Source organism: Colletotrichum graminicola (assembly GCF_000149035.1).
Source record: "Colletotrichum graminicola M1.001 genomic scaffold supercont1.24, whole genome shotgun sequence".
Lineage (NCBI taxonomy): Eukaryota > Fungi > Ascomycota > Sordariomycetes > Glomerellales > Glomerellaceae > Colletotrichum > Colletotrichum graminicola.
In genome coordinates, this window is record NW_007361028.1 from 361,777 (window position 1) to 383,706 (window position 21,930).

The 21,930-nt window shown below is 55.8% G+C and overlaps 6 protein-coding genes across 6 annotated transcripts; 3 read left to right on the plus strand and 3 right to left on the minus strand.

Annotated features, from left to right (window-relative positions):
* Positions 1-61: 61 nt before the first annotated feature.
* Positions 62-2,482, minus strand: GLRG_06445 (ATP synthase F1; the record flags this gene model as incomplete). The annotated part of the gene is made up of 7 exons (XM_008097130.1): positions 62-325; positions 385-938; positions 1,098-1,566; positions 1,623-1,743; positions 1,811-1,867; positions 2,005-2,171; positions 2,411-2,482. 7 exons carry the CDS (start codon positions 2,480-2,482, stop codon positions 62-64), a joined length of 1,704 nt encoding a protein of 567 aa, XP_008095321.1.
* A 3,147-nt stretch (positions 2,483-5,629) lies between these two features.
* GLRG_06446 (ribosomal L5P family protein) lies at positions 5,630-6,292 on the minus strand (the record flags this gene model as incomplete). The annotated part of the gene is made up of 3 exons (XM_008097131.1): positions 5,630-5,923; positions 6,004-6,086; positions 6,148-6,292. The coding sequence occupies 3 exons, from the start codon at positions 6,290-6,292 to the stop codon at positions 5,630-5,632; spliced, it is 522 nt and encodes a 173-aa protein (XP_008095322.1).
* Positions 6,293-6,724: 432 nt separating this feature from the next.
* On the plus strand, positions 6,725-7,678 carry GLRG_06447 (LSM domain-containing protein; the record flags this gene model as incomplete). Its single annotated transcript, XM_008097132.1, has 5 exons — positions 6,725-6,748; positions 6,824-6,832; positions 6,911-6,982; positions 7,044-7,355; positions 7,412-7,678. 5 exons carry the CDS (start codon positions 6,725-6,727, stop codon positions 7,676-7,678), a joined length of 684 nt encoding a protein of 227 aa, XP_008095323.1.
* Positions 7,679-8,898: 1,220 nt separating this feature from the next.
* On the minus strand, positions 8,899-10,225 carry GLRG_06448 (carbohydrate kinase; the record flags this gene model as incomplete). The annotated part of the gene is made up of 4 exons (XM_008097133.1): positions 8,899-9,030; positions 9,152-9,895; positions 9,979-10,076; positions 10,150-10,225. The coding sequence occupies 4 exons, from the start codon at positions 10,223-10,225 to the stop codon at positions 8,899-8,901; spliced, it is 1,050 nt and encodes a 349-aa protein (XP_008095324.1).
* Positions 10,226-11,506: 1,281 nt separating this feature from the next.
* Positions 11,507-12,343, plus strand: GLRG_06449 (uncharacterized protein; the record flags this gene model as incomplete). The annotated part of the gene is made up of 3 exons (XM_008097134.1): positions 11,507-11,579; positions 11,897-11,969; positions 12,070-12,343. The coding sequence occupies 3 exons, from the start codon at positions 11,507-11,509 to the stop codon at positions 12,341-12,343; spliced, it is 420 nt and encodes a 139-aa protein (XP_008095325.1).
* Positions 12,344-17,245: 4,902 nt separating this feature from the next.
* On the plus strand, positions 17,246-21,509 carry GLRG_06450 (pyruvate carboxylase; the record flags this gene model as incomplete). The annotated part of the gene is made up of 11 exons (XM_008097135.1): positions 17,246-17,375; positions 17,477-17,497; positions 17,560-17,567; positions 17,637-17,648; positions 17,701-17,738; positions 17,792-17,823; positions 17,880-17,999; positions 18,063-18,124; positions 18,197-19,940; positions 20,002-21,302; positions 21,402-21,509. 11 exons carry the CDS (start codon positions 17,246-17,248, stop codon positions 21,507-21,509), a joined length of 3,576 nt encoding a protein of 1,191 aa, XP_008095326.1.
* Between the last annotated feature and the right edge of the window lie 421 nt (positions 21,510-21,930).

Genomic DNA, 21,930 nt, shown 5'->3' on the forward strand with positions numbered 1-21,930 from the left:
GCTACATCAACCCCGAGCACTCCCAGTCGGACCATTTATTATGTCAGGTGAGACTGAAGATTTAACCCAGGAAGCTCTTGGTGAAGGTGGTGATGATGTCCTTGAGGCGGGCCTCGAGGTCCTTGCTAAGGGCACCCTCCTTGTCGATGGTGGCCATGACGTCAGCCTCGTTGGTGCGGAGGTGGCTGAGGAAGTCAGCCTCCCACTGGAGGATCTTGGCAACGGGGACGCTGTCGAGGTGACCGTTGACACCGGCGTAGATGAGGGGAACCATCTCGTTGACGGCCATGGGGGAGTACTGCTTCTGCTTGAGGAGCTCGGTCAACTGTACACGTTGTTAGCATGACTTGTCGCTCACAAATCCAGCAATGTCAATCAACTTACGCGTTCACCTCTGCTGAGGGTCTGCTTGGTGGAGGCGTCCAAGTCGGAACCGAACTGGGCGAAGGCAGCGACCTCACGGTACTGGGCCAAGAAGAGCTTCAGGGAACCGGCGACTTGCTTCATGGCCTTAACCTGGGCGGCGGAACCGACACGCGAGACGGAAAGACCGACGTTGATGGCGGGGCGGATACCCTTGTAGAAGAGCTCGGCCTCCAAGAAGATCTGGCCATCGGTAATGGAAATGACGTTGGTGGGAATGTAGGCAGAAACGTCACCACCCTGGGTCTCGATAATGGGCAGGGCAGTCATGGAACCACCGCCGAGCTTGTCGTTCATCTTGGCGGCACGCTCGAGGAGACGAGAGTGGAGGTAGAAAACGTCACCGGGGTAGGCCTCACGACCGGGGGGGCGGCGAAGCAGCAGAGACATCTGACGGTAAGCGACGGCCTGCTTCGACAGATCGTCGTAGATGATCAAAGAGTGCTTTCCGTTATCACGGAACCATTCCCCGATGGAGGCAAGAAGTAAGTTAGCAAATTGTTGTAGGTAATGATCTGATGTTGTCGGACCAGGTGTGGGATGAAATATCCGAATGTTCCTTGAACAGAACATTGGACAACATGGGCGGGATGGGCAGGAAGGTGTGAAGGGCAGATGGGAGGACACGGCAAAGCTGTGGATAGTTGTAGGCGATCGTGGGAAGTGTTACTTACCACCGGTGAAGGGAGCGATGTACTGGAGGGGAGCGGCCTCGGAGGCGGTGGCGGCGACGACAATGGAGTACTTCATGGCGTCGTTCTCCTCGAGGGTCTTGACGAGCTGGGCGACGGTGGAACGCTTCTGGCCGACGGCGACGTAGACGCAGTAGAGCTTCTTGGTCTCGTCGTTGCCAGAGTTCCAACGCTTCTGGTTGAGGATGGCGTCGAGGGCGACGGCAGTCTTTCCGGTCTGACGGTCACCAATGATCAACTCACGCTGACCACGGCCGACGGGAACCATGGCGTCGACGGACTTCAGACCGGTCTGGACGGGCTGTCTGACGGACTGGCGAGGCAGAATGCCGGGGGCCTTGAGCTGGGCACGGCGCTTCTCCTTGGCGTTGATGGGGCCCTTGCCGTCAATGGGGTTACCGAGGGCGTCGATGACACGACCGAGCAGCTCGGGACCGACGGGAACGTCGACCTGTGGGGGTTGTTAGCCGGCGTTGACGACCACCGATGCGGGTCGTGGAAACCTACAATCTCTCCGGTACGCTTGACGGTCTCACCCTCCCTGACCAAACGGTCAGAACCGAAAAGCACGACACCGACCTGGCCGGCCTCGAGGTTCATGCACATGCCCTTGACACCGGAGGCGAACCTGTAGGTTTGATAGTTAGATGCGATACAATTTAGAGGCGGACGGATAAAGGGCGCGCGTAACGTACTCGACGAGCTCCTCAGCCTGGACGTTGGCCATACCGTGAACACGGGCGATACCATCACTGTTGTCGAACCGTCGTCAGCAAAACTTGTTCCCATTGCCAATGAGACGTCATGCGAGTCCCCCATGCAAGCTGATGATGCTTTGAAGCTTCTCCAATGGGCGCTCGCGATGCCGAGATGTGCCGCCTAAACGTACCCGACGGAAAGGACGCGGCCGGTCTCGGCGAGACCAGCCTCCTCCTGGACACCACGAATCCTCTGCTCGAGGATGGAAGAAACCTCGGTCGGGGATGCCTTGGCGTCGGCGTATGAGCGAGTCTGGATCGACGTGGCGCTGTAGACGGCAGGTGCGGCATTTCGGATCTGAGGGTGGAAAAACCAGGTTAGCCGAAGGCCGAAAATGTTATGGGCGGCTCCCCCCAAAAACAGCAACGCAGGGAGCTCGATGAAAAGCTATTCCACGACCCCAACGCAGGTTCCGTGAGGCCAAAAAAGCTGGAGGGGCCTAATTGAATACCGCGGAAGCGGGTGCCGATGTTTTTGGATGGAATTGACGTCGGATCGGGGATGGGGAGATTGACGGAAGGTTGAGGTTGACTTACGGCAGCGACTCTGCCGGCAGCAGAGACGGCGCCGACGGCGCGCGTCGACTGTCGGAGGGCGTTGCGGAACATATTAAAGGATCTTGGACACTGTCTAGATCGAGGGGGAATCAATTGCAATAGATGCAATTGAGTGGAGGGGAGATTGGGGTTGATGAAGGTGCCTTTGAAGGAGTGCAAATCGAGTCTTTTTTGGAAGAAGGCCAGTGGAGGGAAAAGAGAGCGAAGAAGCGGTGGACCCGAAGCTGTGCTGCCGGACCAATCACGACGGGCCGTCGACTTTTGCCTCAGTCCAACCCGACATCTCCCTAACAATTTCCGACACCGCAATGACGGATACGTGCACCCGTAACCCCGGGAAATGCTGTATTATTACATAATACAGGGTATAGGTCTATGGCATACCTATCTACCAAGGTATGTCGGGTTCTGCTGAATGCATCTAATCTCAACAGGTGGGAAAAAAAAAATTGTGCCAAGCTGGCTTTCCGCCCAGGGGCATTGAGTTTCGCGACCAGGCGACACAACACATCGCGCATCGGTGCAGATCGGTAGACACTTATCCCTCTCCCCATCGCCCCATTGTTTGTAGTCCTCTCTGTCATGATGGCTTCAATTCGGCATGCAGGCATTCATCTTACAAATCTGCATGCATGAGCTATTGTCTTTGGCCTTAGCTTCCCGGCGTTCCCTTGACTCCCCTTCCCCGGCCTTTTCGTTGCAAAGCTCTCACCATGCTATTCCTAGCCTCCCAAATGAATGACAGAAGTAGACAAAGTTTAGTGCACACAGTGCCCTTTGCAGTCTCAAGCCTGCTGGGACAACCGAGACTGACTGCCTCGGCGGAAACTAAAATCCGAGTCGCAGTTTTGGCAGCTTTTCCAGACAGCCTGCACCGTTGATAGTGTAGAGTCATAGCCGAGTTTAGAAAAGATATGCATAACTGCATGTCACGTGCTGTTAAACAGATACCTACTTAGTGTAGGAAGGCAGTACAACGAAACCTGCACCACTAGGTACTCTGCTTTCTTCCTCCCTTCTCAAGGATCTCGAGCCACCCACCATCCATCCCATTGCCTGACTTGGTCCGGTCGCTGCCTGAGCCTTCACAAAGAGCTAGGGCGTATACGCTGTCCTCATAATAAGAGGTGACGACAGGGCCACGACCCTACGTTGGCTCGGGTATAAACGAAGGCCTAGGTGTGACGACTCGCTTGAGTGACTGCAAGAAGCAGAGAAGTCTGCCAAAAGAAGTTAAGCCCTCCCTGAGAAGGTTTATAGTATCGATTACGTCGGATAGCGGATCTCAAACAATAAAGCTGCTAGGTTGACTTTCGTCCGAGCCCTCAATATCATCCCATTCGAATGGCTCGACTGTTGATGGGATCAGAAAGCAAACCGAAGGTTCACATTAGACCAGAGATAGGTAGGAAGGTTACGGTCCAGAAGAAGTCAAATACTCTCTTGAGGAAAACCACACCACCGACCACGCCGGACTGCTGTGCTAGACATCAGGTCCAGGGCATACTAAACTTTTCGCTGTCAGGACAACTCCTTGCCATTGAGGCGACTTTGCTTTACTTTTCCATGCGTCTGATTAACAAATCAAGCTTGATGTTCTTTGGGCAAGACGTCTTTCTCTGGGGAAGGGACGACATGTTATGAGAGCCCTCTAGTTCGAAGGCACTACAGACCGGCTGCGACGTGACTACATGGCAGTCTGCGACGATATCGTGTATCGACCGGAGAACCAGAGACGCAACATCGCCAGAGAGCATGTCACCCGTGCCGCGATGGACATGAATCTTCTGCAGCCTGACACTCCGCGAACGGTCGCACTGGCCAGCGCTTGAATCAATGGGCACTACGACAAGCGAATTATCGATGTAAAATTTTAGCTCGCCAAGTATCTATCCTTCACGATGATTGCCACAATCCGGGCATAGAGGCCGTCATGCTTGTCAATGCGAAGACGACCATCGCGGTAGCCCGATTGAAGACGGGACCGCCCATATAGCACAACGTTTACTGTCTCATCCTATTATCAGTCCAATCTAGATAGGTATTTGCACCAGGTGATCTAGGGGGCTTAGATGAAAGTCAACCCGGCAGCTTTGCTGATTAAGATCCGCTATTCATAATAAGCCACAACCTCTCAGCCTACCTCGCGAGGTAGGACGGACGCAGCTCAACACGTGCTTCGTGAGATGGCCCTTGATGTTAAACGCCATGCCACAGATTGCGCAGTAACGTTTCTTGTTTCCCTTGGTTGTGGTGGTGAACTGTTAAGTATGTGCCCCTTGGCTAACGTTGTTTCCCTCCTCGTTTATTCGATCCTACGAGGAATGAATAAACCAGGCTAGCGGGCCGGGGGCGATACCACCGGCTTGTGGTCGAACATGTTTGGCGTGGGCATATGACGCCGGGTGTCTGTTAAGAGCAGTGACTGATTGTAGCGCGATGTCATACACCTTGCACTCAAATCGTCTTGCTGCGATCGCTCGTTCCCGGACAGCTTTGGCGGTGCCGTGTACTCGTTGGCAGTTTTGTCTTCCCATTTGAGTTTGTCACACAGAGTCCTTGTGAGGCAGCCCCGGGGAGTTCGGGCATGTTGCCATGCTCTGTAGTTGACGTCTGCTCTGGCCGCGGTTTCTTTGGCGCGCTGGCGTCGCGTTGTACTTTTCAGGCTGCCCCTATTTCATGTCGTGTTCTCCCTGTGGTCGTTCAAGGAGCGCAGTATGACTATACAGAGTCCACTTCAGCATATGTTTGATGATTCCTAATCTTCGCACACTGATACGGGGGTATAAACGTGTGAAGTAAGTTTGGACGCCGCCTTAGTACGCACAGCGTAAGAGAAACGCAATCAGTGCAAGAAGACATGCTCTTGATTGGGCTAAAGTAACTAGACTAGCTAAACCACCAACGCCGTTTGATCGCTCTCAGGACACGAACCTGCCTCACAAAAGTGAAAAAAAAGAATAAGAAATCATGTGCAGTCACGGCAGATAGTGAAATTTGTGGTAAGCCGGCATGACGCCGGTCGGTCTCTGAGGCCGCGGCTCGACTGAATTTTGCTCAAGTCAAGCGTGTTGTCTGATGATAACAACTGCTGGAAAAGTACATGCCTTGTAAGCCATTTCCCATTTTTTTCGCCAACCGTTAACCCAAGCCGTCCCAGTGTCTTTTTTTCGTTCATCGCAGGCGGGTGTTGCGCATTTATCGGACAATGCCGTCGAAGCGCTGCTTGAACCACTTGACGGTCTCGTCGCGCTTGATGCGGTGGCCGGAGCCGATGCGGCCCTTGCAGCGGCGGCGGGTACCGACACGCTCACCCTTGCGGGTCATGCAGACGTAGAAGTCCATGCCGTAGATACCGATGGAGGGGTCGTACTTGATACCGAGATCGATGTGCTCGGAGATACCAAAGCCGAAGTTGCCAGTCTCGGAGAAGTTGCGCTTGCGGAGCTCGTACTCCTTGACCTTGAGGCCACGCTCGAGAATCTCCTCAGCCTGTGTCGTCAAGTTAGCACACCACCCCCTTGTGCGCACACCGCGTGCAAAAAAAAAAATCAACTTCATTTCGGTCGTACCTTGGGGCCACGGACGGTGACGTGGACGGAGATCTTTTCGTTACGGCGGATACCGAAGGTACGAACGGTGTAGCGGGCCTTGCCTGGAGGGTTGGGTCAGTCAATTGACTTCTGCGAGAAGGACTCCTTTTGGTGATGCCGTACTGTAAACGGGGGTTTGACCAGAAAGCTGCTCCAACACCTTGGCGGCACGGGTAAGTCTGTCACCAGACTCTCCGACGGAGATGTTGAGGACGAGCTTCTGGATGTGAAGCTCGCGCATAGGGTTCTGGGTCTTCTCGGACGACATTTTGGCGGTTAGTACTTCGGCGGTACGGCTGGCTAGGCGTTGGGTGTCGATGGTCGCGGATTGTCAAGGTGAAAGATGCCGCTGGCGAATTTCGTGAGCCTTGTATTTTTTCGAGGGTTTGCCAGCCCTCGTACCGCACGGGGGTGGGGGACGAAAAGCGCTAGTACCAGAATGGCTAGTGCACCGGCGAGTCTCCAGCTCACTCCCGTAGTTTATCCGGCATTAGCCTCAGCGTACTACTCGAGGCTGCGTTTGCGCCTGGGAAAATTGTCCATGAAGGAGGTATACCCACTCTGACCTTGTCTGAAGCTCTGCTACCGCAAAGTATCCAAGGTCTCGCCGGAGTCTCCCAGACTTCACAAAAAGCACAGCAATAATTTTTTGAAGAGTCAGAGCAGCTACGGAAGTAGTTACTCACAAACATCAGCCAAGATGTCGAACAAACAGGGCAAGATGGTGAGTAGCCCCGGATCTACCTCATAAAGCTTCAAGGTTGACAAAATAGGCTGACACGATATGACTTCTCCCTAGGCCGGTTACGTACGTGCTCTCCTTCGATGCGCTCCCGACGGCTACGAACGACGGATGTGCCGAGCTTCTGCTAACATGTCTTCGCAGATCAACTACCGCATGAGGGTTACGTTGAACGATGGCCGCCAGATGACGGGACAGATGCTTGCTTTTGACAAGGTCCGCAACCTAATTCACCCCCCCAATCGCGTGTCAATGACGGGGCTGACCGTGTCTACAGCATATGAACCTCGTCCTCGCCGACACCGAAGAGTTCCGACGCGTCAAGGTCAGACAGAACAAGCCCGCTGCGCCTGGAGCTGGCTCCTCCTCGGGCCAAACGATCGAGAAGGAGGAGAAGCGAACCCTCGGCTTGACGATCGTCCGTGGCGCGCACATTGTCTCACTGTCAGTCGAGTCAGAGCCTCCGGCGGACCCCAGTGCGAGACTCGGAAAGAGTGCTCCGGGCGGAATCGCGTCGACGCTCACCGCCGGTCCTGGCGTTGCACGGCCTGCTGGTCGCGGTGCTGCTCCCGCTCCCCCGTCTCTGGCCGTCAGTGCCCCCCTGAACCCCCTTCATGGCGATACAGCTGCTGACATAGGATGTAGGGTCCTGCTGCCGGTGTTGGAGGTGCCGTCCCTCCCGGATTCCCTGGCGGCTTCCCCGGTGCCCCGCCTTTCGGCGGACGTGGAGGTATGCTCTCGAATCCCCTTGACCCCCGAACGCGATTCTCACACCCAGCAGCTCCTCCCCCAGGCTTCCCCGGCGGGCTCCCGCCCCCGGGCTTCCCGCAGAACGCCCCCTTCCTCCCTCCAGGCTTCAACCCCGGCCCTCCCGGTGGACCACCTGGCTTCAACCCTCCCCCCCGCAGATAGGCTAAGGACGGAAATGTCGATACCTCGCATGCTTTATAGTCGGAGGTTGGTTCACGGATACCATTGGCGTTTAGGGATGAATGTCAAGATTACGAAAATTCGGGCAGAACAGGCATGTTGTTAGTCGGCCTCTTCTACCCCTGAACAAACCAAAGGTCAGCTCGCCAACCTGTATTCGTTAGATTTGCGAAAATATAATGGCAGCATGAGTTTATTCCATAGTTTACAACAACAAAACCATTCCCACCAGCCGAGTTGATGATTGTAACCCATGTGAAGATGTCGTTCGATTAGCCAAAGGGAGAGGGAGTGGAACCAAGCAAGATGTGGGATTGCCTGGCCAAACGACGACGTCGGCATCCTCGTCCATTCGACTCTTCCTCATACTCAGCCTCAAAACATCACTGTGATGCCTCACAGGACGGTCTGACGACGAGCGCCTGGTGGGTCATTTGCGGCGGCTTGAACTTGACTGAGACCCTCCTGGGAGTGTAGCTCGGTCAAGGACGTCTTCACATGGAGACCTTGACGGCGGACTGAATGATTCTGTCACAGACACCGGAATCAAGGAGAGGAAATGCCCTCGCCGCCCCTACGAAGGACAAGGGGGGTGCGAGGCAGCGTCGTCGATGGCTTCCTGCATATAAACGAATTCATTCTTCCCGGAAACATCCCCAAAACGTCTACAGACTTGTTTTGCAGCAAAACATCCAGTGACCTTTTGATAGTGGAGCATCAGAAATAGGTAAGTAAGTTGTGAGTCATGCTTTGCCTGCCTACCTAGGTAACTAGGCGTGCCTGCTTGTCAGGCGACGATGTTCAGTCAGGGCAGGTGCCAAAAGCGGTGAAGTGAACGGCGGCTGGCTCCTTTCTTATGGAAGGGGAGGGAAGGAGCCTTGATTTTCCTGCTAAAACCCTGCTCCTTCGGTTTGCCTTCTCTTTCCCATCTTCCACATTCCTACCTGCGTCCCGATTTACTACGATTTGGCGCTTAAAGATCTCGCCGAACGATTGGAGTATTTGAACCCGATCCATGGTACTCATCAGGCTGGACAGGTCATCTGTCACGCTCTTTCTTCGAACGGATGGTTCGTCATCTATCCGGAAGGGATGGTCAAGGGACTTTGTACTTGGATTCACGGCGACATAGCGACCGATTCAATCCAGCCTATTTTCACAATTTATATGTGCAGCCTGTTCCGAGCTTGACATTTGTCACTTCACAGCTTGGTGGCACCCGCCTTGCCGTCAACCTCGCCAAACAAGGCCATAAATGACCCGTGGACCTCGTCCGTAAGGTCGCTTGCCTGCAAGCTGCGGCCCTTCCTCAGGAAGGCCCGTCTGGAGCACTCCTAGACTTACAGTCAGCACCTCAAAAGGGGGAAAAAAAAGGGGGGCGGGGGGGGCGGGAAGGGGTTTTAAACGTATAACATGAAAAACGGAATAAGAGAATGTAACCCTCGGCAGACTTACCCTCGTGATGGCACTGCCGCCAAAAGCGGCCAGCCTGACCAGCTCGTCCTCAGCCATCTTGTCGTCGCCCGTGTCCCACAGGCCCTCGAGATAGGCGTTCCTCCATCCCAGGAACGTGGCGATCGACCCCGTGAGCGTGTCGCCCTGCCCGCCGCTCCGCTTCAGCCCGCCCTCCAGATCGACGACTAGCGTGTCCTTTCCGTTCGAGATGAAGTCCTTGCCGCCTTTTTGCACGACCGTCACGCCCTCCAGCGCCTTGGCGAGCGCCTCCACCTTGGCCGTCTCCTTCGCCTCCTCCCCTCCCCCGGACCCCGCCGCGGCGCTGTCCTTGGCCTCAGCCTCGTCGACGCCCAGCGCCTTGCATAGCCGCGAGAACTCAACGACGTTGGGCGTCAGTACAGCCAGCCTGTACCCGCGGACCAGCGCGGGGTCCTTCTGGACCACGAGCAGCGCGTCGGCGTCCAGGACGAGCGGCAGCGACCGCTCGCGCGCCGCGCGGATCACCCGCGCCACGGTGTCCTGCATCAGCGGGTCGCGGCCGAGGCCGGGCCCGATGACGAGCACGTGCAGGCGGGCGAGCATGTCGATGATGGGGCCGGCGACTGCCCCCGCGTCCGTGTGGGCGTTCCGGGAGCCGTCGGGCGCCGCGTCTGACGGCGTCTGCCGCATGAGGGGGTGCACCATGAGGTTGGGCGAGTACGTCTTGATCACCGAGGCGGCACCGGGTGTGCAGATGACGTGGGACTAGGTGCGAGCGCGCGCGCTCTCTCAGCACTTCCGTATCCAAGGTCATGTTTCAAGGGTGGGGGGCCGGCTTATGAACCTACCATGTCGCAGCCGAGTCTGGCACTAGCCATGGCCGAGAAGTAGGGCGCTCCGGTGTAGTCAACGCTGCCGCCGAGGACGCCGACGCGGCCCAGTTGCCCTGGGAGGATGATGAGAGTGTAAGCGCACACGCCCTTAGTCCTCTTGACGGCCGGAGAGACGGACGGGCTTACCTTTGTGGAACTTCTCGAGCATGGGCGGGATCATCCGCTGCACGCGGCTAAGAACATCTTTTGTTGCTGCAGACATTGCGGCCGGATCGGATTCAGATGTCATCGCTAGGTTGTGCGCGGAGACAGAGAGAGAGAGAGAGAGCAGCGGATGGTGTGTGTGCTGGGCGTCTGGTTAAATAGCGCAAAAACGGAGCTCAAGTAGTGTATTGCGTCAAGGGTTAATCGCAGAGTAACGTGTAGTAAAGCTGCAAGATGTAAGTGGCTCCCGAAAGTTGACGTTAGGATTAAGTGGTGGTGCGAGGTGAGTTAGGACGAGGAGCTCTGACAGGCAGATGATGTCACCTGCCAACATTGGAGTGGAACGTCTTCGTACAGTCGTCTATTGCGACGGCAACGTCCAAAACATATTTTGTCCATCCGTACGAAAACCGACCGAATGTTATCCCAACAACCATAATATGGAAGAGCATAGTATACAATTGTAACAATTGTAACAATGTGAGCAACAGTGATGCCAGCTCATCCCTGACACTGTAGATATTTTGCTGGGTAGAGAAATACTGACGTGTTCGAGGTGTAGACACAATGGTTATACGGTAAGTTTTTCTAGCGGAGGCTGCTCTCATGAGTGAGATGTCCACGGCGGGATTCAAGCGCGCGCAGAGGCAGGGTGCCGGTGCTGGAGACGGCGGGAAGACAAGATGTCGGGGCCGGAGGCCGAGCGGTAGCTTCTCGGAAGGTGCGAACCACTCTGCTAAAGCTGGAACCAGCAAAACTTATGATAGGTACCTAACGTACGTGCAAGAACCGAACGTCATATTTCAGTATTAGTCAGGATAACCATCACCCTTCCTAAATCCAACACACCCGTCTAATCCAACCCTTTTCATCTTCCTCGTACACAGCAGGTCCAAGTAAGAAATTCAAAGTCGCATCCTCAATGCTTGAGATCCCCCCGCTGCGAGCGAAGCGTCGTCACAACACATACACACACACGCACTCAACCACAACCATTGGACAGAATATAATCACGTGATCCAGAGAACAGCTGCGACCAGTTCGTCCAATCACGATCCTTTATTTCCCCACAAAAATCTCGTCCCCACCCAATCGATTTTATTCCCGTGGCATATTCGTACGTGGGCGCCCACTGTAGCGGCGCCCAGCAGCCCAGCAACAGTCCGTCCGCGAAATTTCGGAGCGCCGCAAGGCAGAGCTTGGGTCGCCCCTTCGAACCTCTCTTGTCGCTCTCTCAACAAAATACGAAATCACAAACTCCCCAAATCCGCCGCCGCCCTTCGCCAATTGACCCCGTCACCCTTGCCCGCCCACCTTCTCCTCCAAACCGCAATTCGAAATGGCTGCTCTTGTCAAGGCGATCAACGCAAAGATCAGGTCCAACCCTGTGACGGACTACGTCTGCTCTACTCGTACGTGCCCGCCCGCCCCATCCGAGATTTTTTTTTTTATCCCATTCGCGCTCCGCGTTCGGGAGCTAGCGGGTATTATCCGGTATCCTTGGGGAGAGAGGACCTTCGATTGAAGCTCTCGCCGAAGGCGATGAGTCTCCTAGAGCCCTGGATAGACGTCGCGTCGACTTTTTAGCCGCGGATTTCTGCTATTCGGGAGCTAGAGTGTTGCCCGACATCCCCATGCCACCGGCCCTTGCGGATGCGACGCTCCGGTGCCGGCCTCTCGCGATACTTTCACCCACGACAGCAAGGCTAACCACTGCCGCGCACCATAGACTTCTGGGGCCCTGTTTCGAACTTCGGTATCCCCTTGGCCGCCGTCATGGACACCCAAAAGTCCCCCGATCTGTACGTCCATGCTACCCTTTCCTCCGCCATCGCGGTGAGGGTTCGGAACGAGATAAGACCAATGTGGCTGATACGTCGACCCTTTTTTCTTTTCGTATAGGATTTCCGGCCAGATGACGGGTGCCCTCTGCATCTACTCAGCCACCTTCATGCGCTACGCCCTTGCCGTCCAGCCCAAGAACTACCTTCTCTTCCTCTGCCACTTTGTCAACGAGGGCGCCCAGCTTACCCAGGGATACCGTTACATGCAGTACAACTACTGGGGAGGCAAGGAGGCTTCCGCCACAAAGGCGGCCTTCGAGGGCGTCCAGAAGAAGGCCGATGCCATTGAGGCCAAGGTTGAGTCCAAGGTCAAGCAGGCCGTCGGCAAATAAGTCCATCTTCCCATCCAAGGTGTGGGAGGGAAAAGAAGCTGATCGGGCTGAGTGTGGAAGACATAAGGCGGACAGGTGGTGGTCTGGCGTGGGATGGGACTGTTCCTCGCCACCAACACAATTGCCAAGGGTCGTGATGGGCTGTGGCTGAGGAGGCCCAGGGCTTTGTTACGAGTCCCATAGCTGTGATTAAGGCGTGACAGGAGGAAATGCCCGTCGCCGGGTCTGCTGCATAGCATGGCATACGCACCGTCGCAATGCCCAGCCGCGGCGGGACGGTAGCGAGGAGGTTTCTGTACCATCATCACCTTGCATTGTTGTTTTGTTGCTTTCCGGAAACGATCCCCGATCCCCCCCGGCAGGGAAACGTTCCAAGGACGGGGGCCACTTGATATTGCCCCTAGCATCGTATAATAGAACAGCGAACTATTTCCGGAACCTGGCAAGTGTGACAACTCTGAATCGTGGAAAGTCAAAGAGATGTTCTTGGCTGTGGGAGAGAGCATGGGAGGGTCAAGCGTTCTAGACCGGCGGCATTGCTCAAGGTGCTGCTGGATCCTCAGTGACAGACATAACCACCGACGGAGCGGAGCGGAGCCTTCCTATTTCGGGCGAATCCTGTCTTGTTTCAAGGGTCGGGGCCGGAGACAGGAGGTTGAGCTAAATTTGATGAGTCAAGGAATAGCGTGCCGTCTCATGTCGATCGTGCCGCGAGCAGCAGACGTGCAATGGCATCGTTCTGAAGTCATCGTTGTGGTAGTTCGCTATCAACCTGAAAAAGACAGCAATTCTCTCCCGAGTGGGGGGTTTTTTTTGAACACTCGACAAATGAAATGTTTCCCCCCCCCCCCCCCCCCCCCCACTCCACTCTCACCTCGCCGTTGGCACCTGAGATCTCGCCGGGCGAACGGCCGAGTGCTGATCCATCCTTGTTCCATGGGACCGCGCATGTGCTGGAGCCAAGCGTCATTAATCGTTAATCGTGGGGTGCAGGGCGGATACTAGGACCGCGTAAGCCTCAAATAACCTACGATACCCGCCGACCGAGGAAGAGTCACACAGGCTCTAGTGGCCGATTAAGCAAGGCGGCAGCATGGTGCATATTGAAAATGGGGGCACTATGAAAAAAAATTGTCGCGCCGTCGCCCGTGTCATGAGGCCATCGCTAATTTCTATTACCATCAGCAACCACCGGCCGAGATGCACTGTAGATAACTATGCGCGCCGGACGCCGAAAAAGCCGACGTCGGAGTATCCCGATCTGGAACGAGAGTCACCCATCACGGTGGGTTTGGTTTCGATGGCAGTTGGGGGTTCCCTTCCTGTTTATCGCTCCCAACCCCGCTCGAATGCCGGTGCGATGTGGTGAGGGACTGCAAATTGAGAGAGAAACCGGGGAAACGTGGTCTTGATGCCAGATAGGGGCCAAGAAGCGGGTTAAGTTGCGGGGGTGAATATGGCCGAGTCGCCCATGGACTCGCAGCACAAGTGAGGTGCAGAATGGCACCTTGGCGGTGTAACGACTCAAGACTTGGACTTGGTGCAACTTGTCGCATCGCCCACCCATCTGCTCCGTTGCATCTCCCTATCGTTGCTCAATCTTAGTCAGACGTTGTGAACGCCAACTCAGCTTGATCTATCCATCGTAGGCGTTCACCGAGTGTCCTCGGTGGCGGTGGGCCGGAAATAACGCTCGAGCAATATGGGGATGCGTGGTTTTGTTCATGAGGGAAGAACCTGGATGCCCGGGAGTGGTGTGCTTCTACCAGGAGTGGCCTGCTTACCTGCTTTGATAGTTTCTAGAAGGGCAGCCGGCAAATCGCTGCAACATGTCCCGAGGTGCAGAAAGCCGAGGTCGACGAAGGGGGTTTCCGTCACCCCTCCTTGCGTCCCTCAGCAAAGGCTTTGGGAACATTGAAAGGGGGTAAACTACGACGATTTGAAGCCCCGTGGGAGTCACCCCACATTCTCGCATTCTGCGATGATCTGGACCGCGGGGCAATAAACGTGTGCAGCAGCTGATATTGCATACGAGAGGCGCGGCTGAAGATTGGCGAAGCGGAGGTCCGAAGCGACACGGGCTGGCGGCGGCGGCGGCGGCAAAGCCGCGCTATCCTATGGTTCGGTAATGGTAGCAATTCGGGACGCTCCCAGACAGTCTATTTCGGGCGGCCGGAAGCCGTGAAAGGCTCAAAGTATTGGCACTGGCGCCCTGATAACCGCCAAATGGTGATCACCAATTCCTAGCTTCCCCATCTGATGGGGGGTTGTTTGCTCAAGAAACCGTTAGTCAAGGCGGAGGAGAGCTGTTGTGCATCGTATCGGCAGACTCTGGTTGGTCAATTCCTTTCAGTCTAGCGGCGTTTTGCAACGCCGCCAAAACCTTTATTTTTATGTTGGATCTGTTCTTCTCCTGTTTTGTCCAGCGTTTTGGGGCAGAGGGGGAATGGGATGGAGAAGCGCCACGTCTCATTCCCCCGTCTTCGTGGGGTATTTTAGGACCGTTGTGGTACTGTACTGTCGTTGTTTGACGGCAGCGACGACGACGACGACGACGACGATGTTCTAAAGATAACAATGTTTCTCTGGGAATCTTGGAAGGTTGTTTCCGTTGACGGCAGATCTTCTAGGCATGCTCGCCAACAGTCTCAGGAGGCAGGCTGCGGTCAGGGGGGTCAGAGCGTTCCGCCGCTCAACGTAACGAGGACCCCCATCGCGCCCAGCGAAAAGGTAAGAAAAAAAAAGAAGGAAAAAAAAAGCGGAGGTGGAGGCATGTACGGACTTACCATGGTACGGCGGTACGGTAGGTATGGCGGCGCGTGGGAACAGATCTCGGTCGGAGTGGGCGGTCCTGGTGCTATTCCTATTCCCAAGTCCCAGCCCCCCCCCCCCCCAGTCTCGGCCTCTCTCTGGTTTCTTTCTCGGGGCATTGCAAAGCCAAGATGTATCAGCATCTCAGGTTGCATCCATGACTTTCACATGGACGTTACGAGAGCACGCATAGGACCCTGCGCAATAAAATGCGGATATCACCCCGAGTGTTGTTCTTACCTCGATCCTTGACTGGGCGGGTCGACGACCAGCTCCCTCGCCCATGATCTTCAACGTTTATGCCTCTCTCGCTTTTTCGGTAACTTTTTTGGTATGGGTCGCTGTGCAGTATATGGATGCCAAGACTGGCGACGAGACGGTGGACTGCCGCAACGGCAGATTAGCAGTGACAGGTGTATGATCAGCCATGTCCATACAAGGTATGCCCGGTTGTCGAGGGTTGAGAGGCAAGTGAGTGTCAAAGTCAAATACCGAGTGCCGACACCAACCGTTAGTATTACCGATCGTTTTGGTTGGTGTGTTGAATGACGGACGCTTCTTGATTCTTTGGGGAGAGTTGATAGAGAGGTTGAGAGAGAGACTGGTTCCTTCCCACTCGGTAATTTCCTTCTCTTGCCGCCGAGTGGTGCAGCAACTTACCTACCTACAGGTATATCGCAAAGTGGCCTAAGCTCCCGTTCCAGTCCAGGGCAGCTCCCTAACTTTAACAGGGGTAGGAGGAGGTCACCTTTCCCTGTACCTTGTACCTTGTACCTTGTACCTCGGTACCACTTCCGCCTCCAACATTCACCCCTCCCCCTCCATCCCCCTCCATCCTTTCCCCCGTGCCCCCACCCACCTCATCTGGCTTTTACCTACCTCATACGTGATACTTAGCTACACCAGTGAAGACAGTCGCGTAGCACAGCTCGCGGAATCTCTCTTCGACGCCCAAGTACATAGGTACAAGTCGACCCTGGGCGACTTGCCCTGATGTTTTGTACTATTGCGCTAGCAAGCTAGAGACAAGGTCCCTCGGCCATGACGACGAGGGGTCGCCCCGCTTCGACAGTACAGCAAGCAAGCCTTCCGAGGAGAGGTCGGTCAGTCAGTCTGTCGACAGCACCAGCTCCGGGCCTGGTCTGAATTGTGTGACTGCGAGCGAAGAGGGACCACCTTCTATGCTCAGATGAAGAATCTCATGCCCTGTCATCCTGTGACCGTTACCCTTGAGACCCAAGGATGGACGAGTTGCACGGGGAAGGGGGGGGAAAGAAGAAGGATGGTGCTATGTTACCAACCCACATTTTGCCTTTGGTCATGACCAGTCCAAATACTTCTCAAATAGCATAAATCCCCTCCTCCCTAGAGCTTTGGCTTCATCCAGTCCTTAATCTTCTATTCTCTTCCTCTGCCTGTCCTCCTTCCTCCCCATCCTCGTGGTGCCGTCAGCTGCTTCGTTGTTTTGTGTTTCCCCCAGATACCAATACTACTCAGATATCCACACCCACCCACCACCGCCGTCCTTCCCACCCCGCCTCCTCCCCACCATCATCCACTTTCCTGCCTCTCTTGGTCGAACGGGCGTAGGTAATAGAGAAGAGCTGTGCTCCGCCTGTCATCGAAGCAGAGAGCTCCTTTCATCCAGCAGAGCAGCTAGCTAGCTACCTTACCTAGCTACAGCCGCCGCAACAACTGGTACGCTCCTCTCCTCCCCCTCCCCTTTGATCTGCAACCTGGAAGACGGGCGGCAGGAAAGTCAAAACGCAGCAGCACCCCCGAATTGGTCCTGTACTAGGTAGACCGGTGTAAAGCTTGGGGACTAACCCGGGACCCCCCACCAACCTAGACCAGTCCCAAACCAATTCGGTCCCAAAAACCACCGAACCATCCCCGCCAGCCGAACAGCCGACGCAAACTGTCTTGCAGCTGAGACCTCAACAGCTTTCTCCCGCTGCTGCTCGGCCCCATACACTACCTACAAATACTACCGGCTGCTGAAGCTCCAATCTTTCGCTTTCCGTCGACTCTCTTCTCCCCCCCCCCCCCCCCCTCCCCCCAAAAACCCTCCCACATTCACAACTGCCCAACATGGCTCAAACGGCGGTTACCTACAACGATGTCTTCGAGGAGGGCGACGTTGAGGAGGTCCAGAAGGACCCCCAGACCATCCACCACATCCGTGCCAACTCGAGCATTATGCACCTGAAGAAAATTCTGGGTTAGTACGAACCATCCTTTCGTGCCCTTGGAGGCTTCCGCAGCTTCTTGTCTCCTCTTAGCAAAGCGCTATGCTAACCTGGTTTCTTTTCATTTCTACAGTTGCCAACCGTGGTGAAATCCGTAAGTGCTTCCTTCCCCATTCGACCCAACTCCTGATTCACGGCAAGCTAACCGCCATCCAGCCATTCGTGTATGTTCTCTCGAAAATCGTCCGCTCATCGCTTTAGAAACAGTGATACTTACTCTCCTACGCGTCTAGATCTTCAGAACAGTGAGTTGGCCCATGTTCCCTCCCTGGTGTCCCCACCGCTGACTCTCGTTAGGCCCATGAGCTCTCGCTGCACACCATCGCAGTCTTCAGGTAAAGCAAACAGGCTGGCCCCAGCCTAGACACTCGCAGGCTGACACCCGCAGTTATGAGGACCGTCTCTCCATGCACAGACAGAGTAAGCCCGCACATCACAGTCCCTCCGTCTACCCTTCTCTGACCAGTCTTTTGCAGAGGCCGACGAGGCATACGTCATTGGCAAGCGTGGCCAGTACACCCCGGTCGGTGCTTATCTCGCTGGAGATGAGATCATCAAGATTGCCGTCGAGCACGGCGCGCAAATGATCCACCCTGGTAAGCAACTGCACCTAGTCTCTAGATGCCGTTATCGCTCGCCCACTAACACACCGCCAAAAGGTTATGGATTCCTCTCAGAAAACGCAGAGTTCGCTCGCAACGTCGAGAAGGCCGGCCTTATCGTAAGTTCCATCCCGCAAAACCCCCTCCCCTTTGGATCTTGTCAACACCACTGACTCGGTATACTCCACTAGTTCGTCGGTCCCTCTGCCGAGGTCATTGACTCGCTCGGTGACAAGGTCTCCGCCCGAAAGCTTGCCATCGCTGCCGGAGTCCCCGTCGTCCCCGGTACCGAAGGCGCCGTCGGCACCTTCGAGGAGGTCAAGGGCTTCACCGACAAATATGGATTCCCCATCATCATCAAGGCCGCCTACGGCGGTGGCGGCCGTGGTATGCGTGTCGTTCGCGAGCAGGAGGCCCTGAAGGAGGCTTTCGAGAGAGCCACCTCGGAGGCCAAGTCAGCCTTTGGTAACGGAACCGTCTTCGTCGAGAGATTCCTCGACAAGCCCAAGCACATTGAAGTGCAGCTCCTCGGTGACAACCATGGCAACATTGTCCACCTGTACGAGCGTGACTGCTCCGTCCAGCGTCGTCACCAGAAAGTCGTTGAGATTGCCCCCGCAAAGGACCTCCCCTCCGAGGTCCGTGATGCTATCCTCAACGACGCTGTCAAGCTGGCCAAGTCGGTCAACTACCGCAACGCTGGTACTGCCGAGTTCCTGGTCGACCAGCAGAACAGATACTACTTTATCGAGATCAACCCCCGTATCCAGGTTGAGCACACCATCACCGAGGAGATCACAGGTATTGATATCGTCGCCGCCCAGATCCAGATCGCTGCCGGCGCCACCCTGCAGCAGCTCGGCCTGACGCAGGACCGCATCTCCACCAGAGGTTTCGCCATTCAGTGCAGAATCACCACCGAGGATCCCTCCAAGGACTTCCAGCCCGACACCGGCAAGATCGAGGTCTACCGCTCCGCCGGTGGTAACGGTGTCCGTCTCGACGGTGGCAACGGTTTCGCCGGTGCCGTCATCACTCCCTTCTATGATTCTATGTTGGTAAAATGTTCATGCCACGGCTCGACATACGAGATTGCCCGGAGAAAGGTTCTCCGTGCCCTGGTCGAATTCCGCATTCGCGGCGTCAAGACCAACATTCCCTTCCTTGCCTCTCTGCTCACCCACCCCACCTTCATCGACGGCAACTGCTGGACCACCTTCATCGACGACACCCCGCAGCTCTTCGACCTCATCGGCAGTCAAAACCGTGCGCAGAAGCTTCTGGCCTACCTCGGCGACGTCGCCGTCAACGGCAGCAGCATCAAGGGCCAGGTCGGCGAGCCCAAGTTCAAGGGCGACATCATCCTCCCCGAGCTCTTTAACGACGACGGCTCCAAGGTCGACGTCAACCAGACCTGCACCAAGGGCTGGAGGAAGATCATCCTTGAACAGGGCCCCAAGGCCTTCGCCAAGGCCGTCCGCGACTACAAGGGCACCCTACTCATGGACACCACCTGGCGTGACGCTCACCAATCTCTCTTGGCCACCCGTGTGCGCACGGTCGATCTGCTCAACATTGCCAAGGAGACTAGCCACGGACTACACAACCTGTACAGTTTAGAGTGCTGGGGAGGCGCGACCTTCGACGTTGCTTACCGCTTCCTCTACGAGGACCCCTGGGACCGTCTCCGCCGCATGAGGAAGGCCGTCCCCAACATCCCCTTCCAGATGCTTCTGCGTGGCGCCAACGGTGTGGCGTACTCGTCTCTTCCCGACAACGCCATCGACCACTTTGTCGAGCAGGCCAAGAAGAATGGTGTGGATATCTTCCGCGTTTTCGACGCCCTCAACGACATCGATCAACTCGAGGTTGGTATCAAGGCCGTTCATAAGGCTGGTGGCGTCGTGGAAGGAACCGTGTGCTATTCCGGAGACAGCAAGTTTCCCCTTTCTTGGACTATCACCTCGAGCCATGTGCCTTTGCTAACTGTTCATAGTGTTGAACCCTAAGAAGAAGTACAACCTTCAGTACTACCTCGATCTCGTTGACAAGCTTGTGGCTCTCGACATTCACGTGCTTGGCATCAAGGACATGGCTGGTGTCCTCAAGCCCCACGCAGCCGAGCTCCTTATCGGATCTATCCGCAAGAAGTACCCTGACCTGCCCATCCACGTTCACACCCACGACTCTGCCGGTACGGGTGTAACCTCCATGGTGGCGTGCGCCAAAGCCGGCGCCGACGCCGTCGACGCCGCCACTGACAGCTTGTCTGGCATGACCTCCCAGCCCAGTATCAACGCCATCATTGCTTCCCTCGAGGGCAGTGAGCACGACACTGGCCTGAACCCGGCCCACGTTCGTGCTTTAGACTCTTACTGGTCCCAGCTGCGTCTGCTCTACTCTCCTTTCGAGGCTCACCTTGCCGGTCCCGACCCTGAGGTGTACGAGCACGAGATCCCTGGTGGTCAGCTCACCAACATGATGTTCCAGGCTTCCCAGCTCGGCCTCGGCACCCAGTGGGCCGAGACCAAGAAGGCCTACGAGCATGCCAACGAGCTTCTTGGCGACATTGTCAAGGTCACTCCCACGTCCAAGGTCGTTGGTGACCTTGCCCAGTTCATGGTCTCCAACAAGCTCTCCGTTGAGGATGTCAAGGCCCGCGCCGGCGAGCTCGATTTCCCCGGCTCCGTTCTGGAGTTCCTTGAGGGTCTGATGGGCCAGCCGTACGGCGGTTTCCCCGAGCCCCTCCGCTCCAACGCCCTCCGCGGCCGCAGAAAGCTGGACAAGCGCCCCGGTCTCTTCCTCGAGCCCGTCGACTTCGCCAAGGTTAAGCGTGACCTGCACAAGAAGTTCGGCGGCCCCATCACCGAGTGCGACATCGCCGCGTACGTCATGTACCCCAAGGTCTTTGAGGACTATAAGAAGTTCATCCAGAAGTACGGTGACCTTTCCGTTCTTCCCACCAAGTACTTCCTGTCTCGTCCCGAGATTGGCGAGGAGTTCCACGTCGAGCTCGAGAAGGGCAAGGTTCTCATCCTCAAGCTCCTGGCCATTGGCCCCCTCAGCGAGAACACTGGCCAACGTGAGGTGTTCTACGAGATGAACGGTGAGGTCCGCCAGGTCACCGTTGATGACAATAAGGCCTCCGTCGAGAACGTCAGCCGCGCCAAGGCCGACCCCACCGACTCGAGCCAGGTTGGCGCGCCCATGGCTGGTGTACTGGTCGAGCTCCGCGTCAAGGATGGTTCCGACGTCAAGAAGGGCGACCCTATCGCTGTTCTCAGCGCCATGAAGATGGTAAGTTTTCGTCCCGTTACCCCGTCCCACTTTTTATCTTACTCCCCTCCTTTTTCCATCATCTTCTTTTCCTTCATTATGCTAACTCGGCCCCCTTAGGAAATGGTCATCTCGGCGCCGCACAACGGAGTGGTGTCGACCCTGCAGGTCAAGGAGGGCGACTCGGTCGACGGCTCCGACCTGGTTTGCAGAATTGTCAAGGCCTAGATTGGTACGGTAACCTGGGGAATAGTGCGATAGATTTGTTTTTATTTGTTTGATTCCACATATTTAGCGAGAACACCCACAGGGATGGGAGGAAAGGGACATGTGGAAAGTTTGATGAGATGAATTAACGTACTTAAAAAACAATCGATATTCTTGACTGTTGTCAGCCAACGCGTGTCTTTCGTCTAGGCCCTCTTATTGTGAAAGGTCTCGTGATCCGATACGCGTGTAAAGCTGTGTGATATTCAGTCTTGCGAGAGTGTCGGCACCGTAGGCCTAATGCTGTCCGTCTCCCCTCGCCTATATGATTACCAGAGTACGGACAGGATAAAGAAACCGTGGGGGATGAGGAGAGAGAAAGAACGCGGAAGCCGGCCTAAACAAGAAGACATGTCCCTCCCTCTTGGGGGGGGGGGGGGGG